Raw genomic sequence first — 13,262 nt, 5'->3', positions numbered from 1 at the left:
GATCCTACTTTGGAAGGTCATAACTGGGGCTTTAATCCTTTGTCCTCTACTATTGTCCTAATCCAGATACAGTGGTACCTCAGGTTAAGTACTTAATTTGTTCCGGAGGTCCGTACTTAGCCTGAAACTGTTCTTAACCTGAAGCACCACTTTAGCTAATGGGGCCTCCTGCTGCTGCCACGCCGCCGGAGCACGATTTCTGTTCTCATCCTGAAGCAAAGTTCTTAACCTGAAGCACTATTTTTGGGTTAGTGGAGTCTGTAACCTGAAGCGTATGTAACCTGAGGTACCACTGTATTTTTGGGAGGCATGTGTGCTATGTGCATTGCAATTTTGTTTCCATTGGTTCAAATGGGAACTTTTATTGCAATAGTAGGGTGTAGAAACCTTGAACTGGACTAAGATCCTCGTTATTATTATTATTATTATTATTATTATTATTATTATTATTATTATTATTATTTTGGGGGGGACGTCACTGCCTAGGCATATTTTTCCTTCTTCTGCATTTCCCCCCCTACTTCTACTGCAAAACCTGGGGTTCTCCACCAGATTTCATGGGCTGAACTTCAAGTGAAGAGATGGCTGAACTTTTGCACCTTGATCCTGCCAGAACTTGAACTTTGTTCTTGGAAAACACCCCATCCCTCCCATGCAGGAAAAGGTGGCAGTTTTCCTGTTTCCATACATGGAAGTGTCCACCGCTTAAGAGAAACACCTTGGTGCTAGCCAATTCCACTAAGCCTCAAGCAATTCTTTGAATATTCTCAGAAACAACCCTTCAGATGGGAAAAAGCCCTTGCAAGAAGCTGAGCTTAAATGCCTTCTTAGCTCATCTGCGGCTTACAATCAACAGCACATGGGGTGCACGCTCTTATAGCACAGCAAACACCTACCAGATTTGACACTTATAACCTGTTGTCTGGGTTGGGGGTCATTTCTTTAGCCTTAAACCTGAACCTTAAAGCTGGGCAGTGTACGGATGTAATAAAAGTCAATCAATAAATAAAATAAAGCTAAATGATATGCAAGTAGTCAGATACATGTTTGAAATGTGTGTTGGTCATTGCAAGGCCAAGCCAAACAAGTTTTAAAAAATGAATACTCAAGAGCATTAGAGGAGCCCTGCTGGATCATGCCCTTCTAGTCCAGCAATCTATTCTCATAGTGGCCAACCTCATAGTGGCAAGCCATGGGCATCAAATTGGGCACCTGAGTGCAACAGACCTCTTCCTGCTTGCAGTTCCCAGTGGATGGTATTAAAAGGTGCACTGCCGTCAATGCCACCCATTCAATTCTCCCTCCAGACAAGCAAGGTCAGAGCTCAAGGTCACATACCAGCCAGGCAAAGGGACGCGGGTGGTGCTGTGCTCTAAACCACTGAGCCTCTTGGGCTTGCTGATCAGAAGGTCGGCGGTTCGAATCCCCGCAACGGGGTGAGCTCCCGTTGCTCTGTCCCAGCTCCTGCCAACCTAGCAATTCAAAAGCACACCAGTGCAAGTAGATAAATAGGTAGCGCCAGTGCTTTTTTCTAAAAAGAAATGTTTAGGGGTACAGTGGTACCTCAGGTTACAGATGCTTCAGCTTACAGACACTTCAGCTTACAGACTCCACTAACCCAGAAATAGTACCTCAGGTTAAGAACTGTGCTTCAGGATGAGAACAGAAATTGCGTGGCGGCAGCAGGAGGTCCCATTAGCTAAAGTGGTGCCTCAGGTTAAGAACAGTTTCAGGTTAGGAACGGACGTCCAGAACGAATTAAGCTCTTAAGCTGAGGTACCACTTTACTCTCATTTTCCTACTAATATTGAAATAATGCCCCTCAATGAGACCAAACTTACATTCACAGGATCTTTAGGGGTATGCGTACCCCTGCGTCCCCCCCAGAAAAAGCACTGTGGCAGGAAGGCAAACGGTGTTTCTGTGCACTCTGGTTTTGATCACAGTGTCGCGTTGCAACAGAAGCAGTTTAGTCTTGCTGGTCACATGACCTGGAAAGCTGTCTGTGGTCAAATGCCGGCTTCCTCGGCCTGAAAGCAAGATGAGCGGCGCAACCCCAGAGTCGCCTTTGACTGGACTTAACTCTCCAGGGGTCCTTTACCTTTACCAGCCAGGCAAACACACTTGGGGTTCATAGGAAGGCCAGTGAGGCGTGTGGTCTGGGAAGTGTTCCAAGGGCCAGGTAGAAAGGCTCTGAGGGCCACATTTGGGCTTCAGGCCCGAGGTTTTTCCACCCGCGAGTTAAGCCATTGCAGTTTTTAAGAAATCAAGAGTAGGTTTTTGGACTTTATTGAAAAGTTCACTCACATGCTCGACAATATTTCTCTAATGAAAATAGGGATGTCCTAAAGTAAAGCAAGGGGACGCGGGTGGCGCTGTGGGTAAAACCTCAGTGCCTAGGGCTTGCCGATCGCATGGTCGGCGGTTCGAATCCCCACGGCGGGGTGAGCTCCCGTCTTTTGGTCCCAGCTCCTGCCCACCTAGCAGTTCGAAAGCACCCTAAGTGCAAGTAGATAAATAGGTACCGCTTTATAGCGGGAAGGTAAACGGCGTTTCCGTGTGCTGTGCTGGTGCTGGCTCGCCAGAGCAGCTTTGTCACGCTGGCCACGTGACCCGGAAGTGTCTCCGGACAGCGCTGGCCCCCGGCCTCTTAAGTGAGATGGGCGCACAACCCTAGAGTCGGACACGACTGGCCCGTACGGGCAGTGGTACCTTTACCTTTAAAGTAAAGCAGGATGGATGCAGGTGGCACTGTGGGTTAAACCACAGAGCCTAGGATTGCCGATCAGAAGGTCAGCGGTTCGAATCCCTGCGATGGGGTGAGCTCCCGTTGCTCGGTCCCTGCTCCTGCCAACCTAGCAGTTCGAAAGCACATCAAAGTGCAAGTAGATAAATAGGTACTGCTCTGGCAGGAAGGTAAACAGCGTTTCTATGTGCTGCTCTGGTTCGCCAGAAGCAGCTTAGTCACGCTGGCCACATGACTCGGAAGCTGTACGCCGGCTCCCTTGTCCAGTAAAGCGAGATGAGCACCACAATCCCAGAGTCGGCCACGACTGGACCTAATGGTCAGGGGTCCCTTTACCTTTAAAGAAAAGCAGGGCATTCTGGGATCAGTTCAGAAACTGGAATGGCTTCTTTAAATCCAGGACTGTGTCTGGAAAACAAGGACACTTGGAGGGTCTGTGCTCAAGTTTCCTCACTTCCTATCTTCAAATTGAAATGTGACAGGGCATCTCTCTTTATGACGCTGCACTGATACTAGTCTGTCACCTCGTAAGTGCAGGGAATGCCATTTCAAGGGGGGTTTCCTCCCCTTCTGGGCATATTAATCAGGTACTTCTTACAAATGTCATGTAATAACCTGGCTAAGTGAACATCTGACACAGAACTGATAGCTTTATTATCACGTGAACTCACGCCTCTTGTTAATGTGTGGCTCTGAAGGTTTTATGCTTGTCGTTTTGAAGCGACCCTTTTGTCTTGCTGGCTTTGTGAATCAGTCCTTGGGGTAATCAAAACACAAGCGTTATTCAGTTTTGACATTTGCAAGCTCAGAACGTCAGGAGGTAAATGCCAAGCACTGTATGTCTCTCTTCGGAGACCAACAGCAGGTGGAGAACCAGAGACATTGGCCCTCCACTAACTTGAGAAAATTAAAGCGCAGCTTCGATCCAGAGCTTATCTCCCTGTATAAAAGAGAAGAAGTGTGAAACAATATTTTGCCCAGTGATCCTAAATCAGAGATGGGGATCCTTTTGGGGATGGAAGGGCAGGATATAAATTTAATAAATAAGACAATAAAATAAGGTTGCGCGCGCACACACACACACACACACACACACACACCATATCTCTAAATTACAAAGCTACAGTTCCCATGATTCTTTGGGATCCCTTTTTCTAAATTTGCCCTTCTTTGAAGTTTGCAATGCTCCAGCCAAGTTATGTGTACAAAAATGCATATAAAGTTACAAAGATTAGTAAAAAGAAGTCTCAAAAATGCATTATGTTAGGGGGGGTTAGTGTGTGTAAAAAATGTGTACATCAGTCAAAACTGCATATAAAAATTCTCTGTGAAGAGGGATTGATAGCTAAACCACTCTGGGAATTGCAGTTTGGTAAAAGGAATTGGGGGGGGGGAGTCCTATTAACAACTATCAGCACCCATAACAAGCTACAGTTCCCAGGGTTTTTGGAGGAAGCTATCAGCATGTAAATGTATAGGGCAAATGGGGCCAGTGTGTTTATGTTGCAAGTGCTTAATGCACAGTGTTTGACCTTTCTGCTGTCTAAGCGGTACTGCAAAGTCTCATGAATACACTCCACACTGTCAATGTTTACTGAGTCGGTATTAAATATGTCACAGATGTTTAATTAGCTTAGGCTTGGACTCAGATGTGGTTCAAAGTATATATTTTTTTATCAAACAGTTTAGTTTGGACTGTATTCCTCTTTGCTCTCCTGCTTTCTCCCACCCACCCAAGATGATGAATCAGCTGGGATTATTTCATATTTGTTTGGAGATGCTCTCCAGTACAGTCCACAACTCGCAGCCTCCAATTCCCTAGGCTTTCCAAGTCCTTTTTGCGACACACTTTCCGCTCATGCAAAAGTTCTTGTAAAAGTTCGACTCTGGGGTGTGGAAGGAATGTGCTTTTATTTCACAGGCAGAGAGATAGGAACTCACATGCAAACATTGTGAGCCTTTAGGAACATAAAAAGAGCATTCCTGGATCCGGCCAATGACCCATCTAGCCTAGGATCCTGTTCACACAATGGCCAACTAGATGCCTACAGGAAGCCTGAAAGTTTAAACATGGGAGCTGACTTATACCAAGTTGGACCAATTACACATCATCTGGGGCCTTTACTTCCTGTGCCTCCTGCACAAGATGTCTGAATGGTGGCAACATGAAAACAGGCCTTTTCTGCAATGGCTCTCCATTTGTGGAATGGTATCCGCAGAGAGAGGAGAGTGCAAAATATGGTCTGAAGCTCAACATAAAAAAAACTAAGATCATGGCCACTGGGCCCATCACCTCCTGGCAAATAGAAGGGGAAGAAATGGAGGCAGTGAGAGATTTTACTTTCGTGGGCTCCATGATCACTGCAGATGGTGACAGCAGTCACGAAATTAAAAAACACCTGCTTCTTGGGAGAAAAACAATGATAAACCTAGACAGCATTTTAAAAAGCAGAGACATCACCTTGCCAGCAAAGGTCCGTATAGTTAAAGCTATGGTTTTCCCAGTAGAGATGTATGGAAGTGAGAGCTGGACCATCAAGAAGGCTGATCGCCGAAGAATTGATGCTTTTGAATTATGGTGCTGGAGGAGACTCTTGAGAGTCCCATGGACTGCAAGAATATCAAACCTATCCATTCTGAAGGAAATCAGCCCTGAGTGCTCACTGGAAGGACAGATCCTGAAGCTGAGGCTCCAATACTTTGGCCACCTCATGAGAAGAGAAGACTCCCTGGAAAAGACCCTGATGTTGGGAAAGATGGAGGGCAGAAGGAGAAGGGGACGAGAGAGGACAAGATGGTTGGACAGTGTTCTCGAAGCTACCAGCATGAGTTTGACCAAACTGCGGGAGGCAGTGGAAGACAGGAGTGCCTGGTGTGCTCTGGTCCATGAGGTCACGAAGAGCTGGACACGACTAAACAACAACAACAATCCGCAGAGAGGTTTGGCTGGCACCGTCATTATACAACTTTAGACATCAGGAGAGAATGTTCTTCTTCAACTAAGCCTTTGGCTGATTGACATCTGATGCCCTTTTAAATGTGTTGTGGGAGGCGAGTTCATTGCTTTGCTATTGTTCTTATTTTGTAGTTTTTATATTGCATTTGTATGTTGTGAACTGCCTTGAGATCTACAGATGGAGGGCGGTATACAAATTTAAATCACTATCATTGATTTAGGCTCAGTGCTGCCTGCACTAACTGACAGCAGCTCTCCAAGATATCAGTCTCTGCGACCACAATGTCAAGGTGAATTCTCCTCGTGCGTACAGTGCTTCCTACTTAACACACTTTTACAAGTGTCTGCATCAACTCTGCATTCATTATAAGCATAAGTTAAAAGTTGCTCATTACCTTTCCCCAGGCTACCTAAGCACTGTTTCCATCCCAGCTGGTTAAGAACTGGCTTCTGAGTTTGCGTTTCCCCTCCTTCCTCCCTGTCTGATCCTAAACTTCCACTGCCTCGCAAGACATCTTCAGGTGGCGCTGTGATCTAAACCACTGAGCCTCTTGGGCTTGCTGATCAGAAGGTCAGCAGTTCGAATCCCAGCGAAGGGGTGAGCTCCCAGTGCTCAGTCCCAGCTCCTGCCAACCTAGCAGTTCAAAAGCACGTTAAAGTGCAAGTAGATAAATAGGTACCACTGTGGAGGGAAGGTAAATGGCATTTCCGTGCGCTCTGGCCTCTGTCACAGTGTTCTGTTGCGTCAGAAGCGGTTTAGTCCTGCTAGCCACATGATCCGGAAAGCTGTCTGTGGACAAATGCCGGCTCCCTCCTATATCACAATATCACGAAAGTTGCATGCTTGCAACTAAGCCCCTTAGGGATTTGTACAAAGAAATAAACTTTTGATCCTTCAATATTAAAATATTAGCTGTCTCTCCAATGACACACACACCCCCCGCCACCACCCAAAAAACCTGGGCTACTTGTTCTTCTCCATGTTTTTCAATCCCATCTCATACTTTTTGATCTTGGGAGGGGGAGGACCAGCAAGCAATCATTTGGCTAATGTAGAAATGACAGGATCCTTTCATTCCTTCGCCCAAATGAGCTCATGTGTCACAAAAAGGCTCTAACAGATTAATTTGCTCAGGGAAATGATGTCACATTGCCTGGAAAACAAATCATTTGCAAGCTTTATATAGCCACCTCACTGTCTCCAGGGGCAGATCGAGAAGACGGGGAGGTCATGCAGTTTCTAGTTTTCTTGGGGCTTTAGTCTCACACTGCACAGTCCAGGAAAGTCTGAGACAGAGCTCAGGAATGCCCAGTTTGCACACACTGCTTTTTCCAGGTTAAAGGGGGGCCTGAGGGCCCTTAGCTTTTGGGGATGGGAAAATGTGTCAATTTCAGTTTGTCTCCCTTTTTTATTTTTCCAGTCTTAAGTTCAGTCCTCATGTCCACGAGTTTGTGATCTCTTTGTTTTAAAAAACACACTCATTAAAATCCATCATCATTTAAGCACTAATTTCTCCTAGCGTGCACGTTTTTGTATGAAATTTTGCACAATAAACACTTCTTTTTTTGGAAAGTCATTTTCCTTAATGTAATGCAGCTTTGCCTGTTGATTTCACTCATGCTTTAATGCACACTTTACCCTAGTTGATGCATGTATGTGCCCATTACTTGGCTGGAGAACGGCACTGCAAAAACAACAACAATAAAATTAATTAATTAATATTATTAATAGTAGTAGTATCCTGCTCATCTGACTGTGTTGCCCCAGCCACTCTGGGTAGCTCCCAAAAGGTGGCTCAGCTTCCAGAGAGGGAGTTGCTTTTCATAGGAACCTGTGTTGACCAATTTATAAGGTAAGATCAAAACAATTAGATTTTTATATATCCATAAAAAAAACACCATGGATTGTATAAGATGCTCTGAATAATCAGGGTTTTAATTTTTTTTAAACAAATCAATTTAAAGGCGTAACATTTGATTAATCTAACCAATAAATTGGTTAAAATCTGTTTTAGCATCTCCCAAGCTAAAATATAGCCGTGGGGGAAGGGAAATAATGAGGAATGGAAATATATTCTCCACCCCAAAACCCTTCTGTTTCGGTATCTATAAAACCCAGAGCTCCCTTTGCATTTGGGTGCTATTAATATACATTAACTTCTAGAGAGATGGGAAGTTTTCTGCTTTCTCACCACAGTGGGCGCCTTGACGTAATCAAGCTGCATTTCCTGTATATTTTTCGCCCAAGGAATGTAGATTAAGAATAAACAAACATTAGCAAAAAGTCAGGCTGGGTCAGAAGACACTTTGATATTTTGAGAACAAAGAAACAAGCATCTCCCCCCCCAAAGAAAGGATTTAATTTCAGAGGTCTATGGAATGGCATAAAAATAAATAAAAGAAAATGTTTCAGAGGAATAGGCTGAAATGTTTGACACTTTGCAAGATATACGTTTAAACATACTTCTTCTGCCGTCTTCCAGAAAGCTTCCTCCAAATGTCAAAGGGATGGAAAGTTTACAAACCACTGGGGAATTAAAACATATTTTTTTTAATCACTATTTTAGTTTTCTTCTCCAGCACAGTGGGTGGGAAAAAGACATATTGAAGCACATTCCACCTGGGAACCATTTCCCTGCACCAGAGACACCCAAATTATGGAGAACTGTGCTGAGTGCACCGGGATGTCCCTTTTATTCTTCTCAAATGAAACTTGGACAGGAAAAGTTATGGCAGATTGAAACCATATCTACTATAGAGTTTGAAAAGTCTATCATCTGTTCACTATGCATTTTGGATACCTCTGAAGGTATTGATGGCAAATTTTGCAGCCCTGGTCTCCTGCAAAAGGTATTTGCCATCACCGTGTCCATTTACCTGGCGTCATGAACTGGCAGGATAACGGGGAGGAAGATGAATAAGATCCGGGTGAGGGGTGTAACTGGGACTGGGACACTGGAGCAAGCTGGGGTTTGGGAAAGGTTGGTGTCGGAGGTATTTACAGGGTGATGGAGGGTGACGAGGGGCTGGGGGCCAGGACACAGGAACCAGAGCACCAGGCCCCGTCACCAGATGGGTCCCTGTCTTCACGATCACGGCAGGCTCTGAGGCAAAGGGAGCAGTGGGTGAGGCAATCCAGAAGGCTGAAGCAGCCAAGGGCCCACAACCCAGTTCCTCAGCTGGCCAAGTAGGGCTCACTAGCTCTGTGATTCCTCAGCTGGAATAGGCTCAAAACAGGAGGTCACATGTCTCCTCAAGCCCAGATCCTGCACCAATGGAGATGCAAAGTTGAAAAGGCAGCAGAGCTGAGGTGCTGTGTTTGCTCAACTGCCCATGTTGATAGGCCTCGACTTGGACGTTCCTGGACCTCCATGGGGCTGTGCTTTGGGTTTGACTTTGGATTATATCCTGACTGCTGGACTTTGCTACTTGGATTGGCCCTGAACCTCCTTTTCTGACCCTCACAGACGTTGGGTTTTCACTTGTGCTGATCAATCCTCGGATTTTGAACTTTGGACCTGCCAGGTAGACAGGGGTTCAGAACACCTGGAGATAAGAGGATTTGACCTATAATAATAATTTATTATTTATACCCTGCCCATCTGGCTGGGTTCTCCCAGCCACTCTGGGCGGCTCCCAATAGAATATAAAAAACACAATGTCTGGGTGTTAAAACATTAAAAACTTCCCTAAACAGGGCTGCCTTCAGATGTCTTCCAAAAGTCAGATAGTTGTTTATTTCCTTGACATCTGGTGGGAGGGCTTTCCACCACTGAGAAGGCCCTTTGCCTGGTTCCCTGTAACCTCACTTCTTGCAGGGAGGAAACCGCCAGAAGGCCCTCGGAGCTGGACCTCAGTGTCTGGGCTGAACGATGGGGGTGCTTTGAGTCTGTTGCCCTTGGTTTTACTACTAAACCAGGGCTCTGAGGATCACTGTCCCAACTCCAGTGTTGGGGAGTTCCAGCTACGGTCACAGTACAAGTTATATGACCAATGTCATTTCGTTTGACGGCTCTCCAATGAGACCTTTGATAAAAACTTATTTTAATTAACATAAAATTGAACAATATTTCAACATACACATCTATCCTTACAGTGCAATAAAAATGTATCCTCATTGTACGGCGTTTTGCATTATGAAAATAAAATGCGTAACGAGTATGAATCATGTAAATCTGTAATGCATCTAAAGTTGGCTTTGGCTTTTAAAGTCTTTATAAATTCATAGAAAATATTGAACATCTAACAAAATAAATAAAACATATTTTAATCAAAGATGTCTAACGATCAGCTTCAAAAGATTTGCAGGTTGGGTGGGTTCGTTTGTTTACATTTGCTACTAAACTCATTTTAAAGAGACCTGGCTCTCAGTAGTGCTCAGAAGTGAATGATTGCGCCTTCTGCAATGCGAAAAAATAGAGCTATGTCCATTTTTCAGAAGTTTCCCCCCCTCCCAAAATCCTTCATAAAGGGTTTGCATGTCAAATATTGTTCAATGTAACTGGGGTTTTTTTTCTTCCTTTAAGTGCTCGTTAAAAAGTATCCTCATAATTGTTGAGATTACCACCGATGGAGATGTTCGCCTTCACTTGTAGATCCGATTAATGTGTTAAAATTGTCTCTTTTATAAGGAGGAGGCTATCTTCAAGCTTTGGAAATCTGGCATGAAGAGAATGCCAAAAACGTGAGACAAAACCAAAAAAAGGTTCGCTTTCAAACCCTCTTCAGTACAGACATCGCAGCAGTCCAGTGTAATTCAACTTGAAAGGCTCACTCAACACAGAGTCCCTAGGTGGGAGGTTGCCAAGAGTCCACTGCTGACCACAAGACATTCTTAGAACGCTCAAGTACTCCGAAGCTGTGTACAGGAAGGCTTTGCTGTAATACTGAAGAGACCAAAACAAATCCGAAAATGCATTCTCAAATGCAAGTTTGTAGGAACGCCTCCGGATGGGCAATGTTCACACCACCAAGAGGCCCGGGTTGCTATTCGGGGGGTGGTCGGAGGGTCCGTAGCTTCCTGTCGTCCAGCCCCTTCCAGTATTTGAAGTTGTTGTCTAGATGCTGCATCAGATTTGGAAGATCTGCAAAGGCTGGAGGAGAAAGGAAACAAAGTGCTTACGTTCCTGCGGAATAAGACAAGATGGGGAAGGTGGCCAATGGCTCTGAACATTGCGTGCTAGAGGCCTGTTCTTTGGGTTCAATTAATTTGCAGGTTTTCAACACAGTCTTGTAATTCTAAGCAAATCTTAACAATATTCTGGATTGCAGCTGTCAAGAGGATAAGAGGTTACTTACCATCCCAAGCGTCAAACATGTCGGTGATGAAATAATCAATGAAGGATATTTGAGATTTGGGGATGCTACAAGTATTCCGGTCAAAAACAGGCATCACAACAGGCAATCCTTGCCTTTTCTCGTCATCTGTCTGAAAAACACCCCCCGCCCAAAAGAAACCCATTGTTATGACTGTTTTGTCTGTTATTGTTAATGAGCTCTCAACTTTTTATTATTTATTTGAGCATTTATAAGATGTTCTCTTGGCTAAAGAAATCAACACCAGAAGCAGTATACCAAAGCATATGAAAAATCAAGATTATTGCATAATCTTAGAAAGTTGCAGAATCTTAAGATGGGTTGTGGTTGTGACCTGGTCTGAGAGCACACATAGGTTGACTGCTTTCATTTGGGGGTGATTTCAGAACAAGGAGGATATTATACTGAGCTAGGGTCAGAAATGAAGGGGGAGAAAGACACATCCACCTCCACATACCCTTGTCCTCCTATGAAAATCATATATTGTGTATCAACATTTATTCATTCATTCATTCAATTTCTATGCCACTCACACGTGTCACAAAGAGGCTTTCATACAATAAATAATAACAGAGTAGAACATCACAACTGCAACACAAATTATATAAAACAATTAACAAATCAGCCATAAAACAACCACCTTCTATAAAACACTATTAACCAAACAACTTAAAAATAGATTAAACAGCACAGCCACAAGAAAAGCCGTGTTATAAAGTTATTATAACATTCACAAAGCATTACAACACTCCTAATCCACAAACAATATTGAAATTAACAAACTAACAACCAAAAACGAACTATGCACTGTTGATTTCTCTCTCTCTTTCTCTCTCTTTCTCAGCTGAAATTTCTCCAGCTGGCCGTATCTCACCCACCTGTGCAAAATATTCCTCAGAGATGCGGCCTGCCCACTCGACACACTGCTCCAGGGGTCGACATGGGTTGGAAACATCAGCACACTTAATTAGCATGCGCTTGATCAGGATCCGGTTTTCGGGAGACGTCAGAACGGTTTTGATGGAATCGCTATCTCCGTTTGCACCCTTATCGAAAAGTTGACAAAAATGTACCATCAGCATCTGTGCAGGAACTTCAAAGGCATCACGTATAAACAAAGAATCTTGTGGGAACCTTAAACATGAACAGATTCATAGCGGCTTTAAAGGATCAAAGTCTGGATGCATGAACACACTTTCACACACATGGGTATTGAGGGACGGGGAGAGGTAGCTGCATGATCAGTAGGCTCAAGATGTCATGAAACTTTCAGGGAAGTTTTCAACGTTTGATGTATTGTGTTTTAATTTGTTGGATGCCACCCAGAGCGGCTGGGGCAACCCAGTCTGATGCATGGCATATAAACTATTATTATTAGTTTTAATTTATTTATTTCACAAGCTTGATATACTGCTTGATTGTAATTAAGGTAAAAAGGTAAAGGACCCCTGGACGGTTAAGTCCAGTCAAAGGCGACTATGGAGTTGTGGCGCTCATCTCGCTTTAAGGCCGAGGGAGCCGGCGTTTGTCCACAGACAGCTTTCCGGGTGATGTGGCCAGCATGACTGAACCACTTCTGGTGCAACGGAACACCATGGCGAAAACCAGAGCGTACGGAAACGCCATTTACCTTCCCGCTGCTACAGTGCCTATTTATCTACTTGCACTGGTGTGCTTTTAAACTGCTAGGTGGGCAGGAGCTGGCACAGAGCAACGGGAGCTCACCCCATTGTGGGGATTTGAAGTGCCAACCTTCTGACCGGCAAGCCCAAGAGGCTCACTGGTTTAGACCACAGCGCCACCTGCATCCTTTGATTGTAATAAAACTCATGGTGGCTTAGATAATAAAATAGTCAGTAGAAAACAACTATCTGAAACATTAAAAAAGTAAAAACATATGTTAAGAGTTATGTCAATCACTGTCAATCAAACATCTACCCTCCCCCGATCATCCAAACTTCATTTGTCAACTACTTCCCCCCCCCCATATTTTCCCTCCCCTTTCATAAATTCAAATGGTTAAAGGATGGCTTTCACCCCATCTCCATGAAAGCTTATGGGGGGAAAGTGTGATTTCAAATGAAGCCAATGAGTATGGAATTAGGAAAGGCAGCTGTTTTGGGCCAATTTAGCCACTGAAAAAGGCTTTGATCCTGCGTGGAAGAGCCCAGCCATTCAGCCTGGAGTCCAGAGTCTGGCCCTCTGTGCGGCATTGCCATTTGATCAAGTTTCCAAATGGCGCTT

General features: G+C 44.4%; 1 protein-coding gene across 6 annotated transcripts in view; it reads right to left on the bottom strand.

Moving 5' to 3' along the window:
* Positions 1-9,725: 9,725 nt before the first annotated feature.
* The window catches only part of PDE8A (phosphodiesterase 8A), a 167,501-nt gene continuing 163,964 nt past the window's right edge, over positions 9,726-13,262 (bottom strand). For 5 of the 6 annotated variants that reach the window (XM_053365110.1, XM_053365113.1, XM_053365109.1 and 2 more), the window contains 3 exons: positions 11,897-12,064; positions 11,001-11,130; positions 9,726-10,795 (listed from right to left, as the gene is read on the bottom strand). In XM_053365110.1, the coding sequence (XP_053221085.1) occupies positions 10,689-10,795; positions 11,001-11,130; positions 11,897-12,064 (405 nt within the window). In that variant the 3' untranslated portion in view covers positions 9,726-10,688. Of the gene's footprint in view, positions 10,796-11,000; positions 11,131-11,896; positions 12,153-13,262 lie in introns of those variants that run through there. The other variant, XM_053365112.1, reaches the window with a different exon arrangement.

This window comes from Podarcis raffonei, chromosome 14 (assembly GCF_027172205.1).
Source record: "Podarcis raffonei isolate rPodRaf1 chromosome 14, rPodRaf1.pri, whole genome shotgun sequence".
In the NCBI taxonomy this organism is placed as follows: Eukaryota; Metazoa; Chordata; class Lepidosauria; order Squamata; family Lacertidae; genus Podarcis; species Podarcis raffonei.
This window is presented reverse-complemented; position numbering and strand designations above follow the sequence as displayed.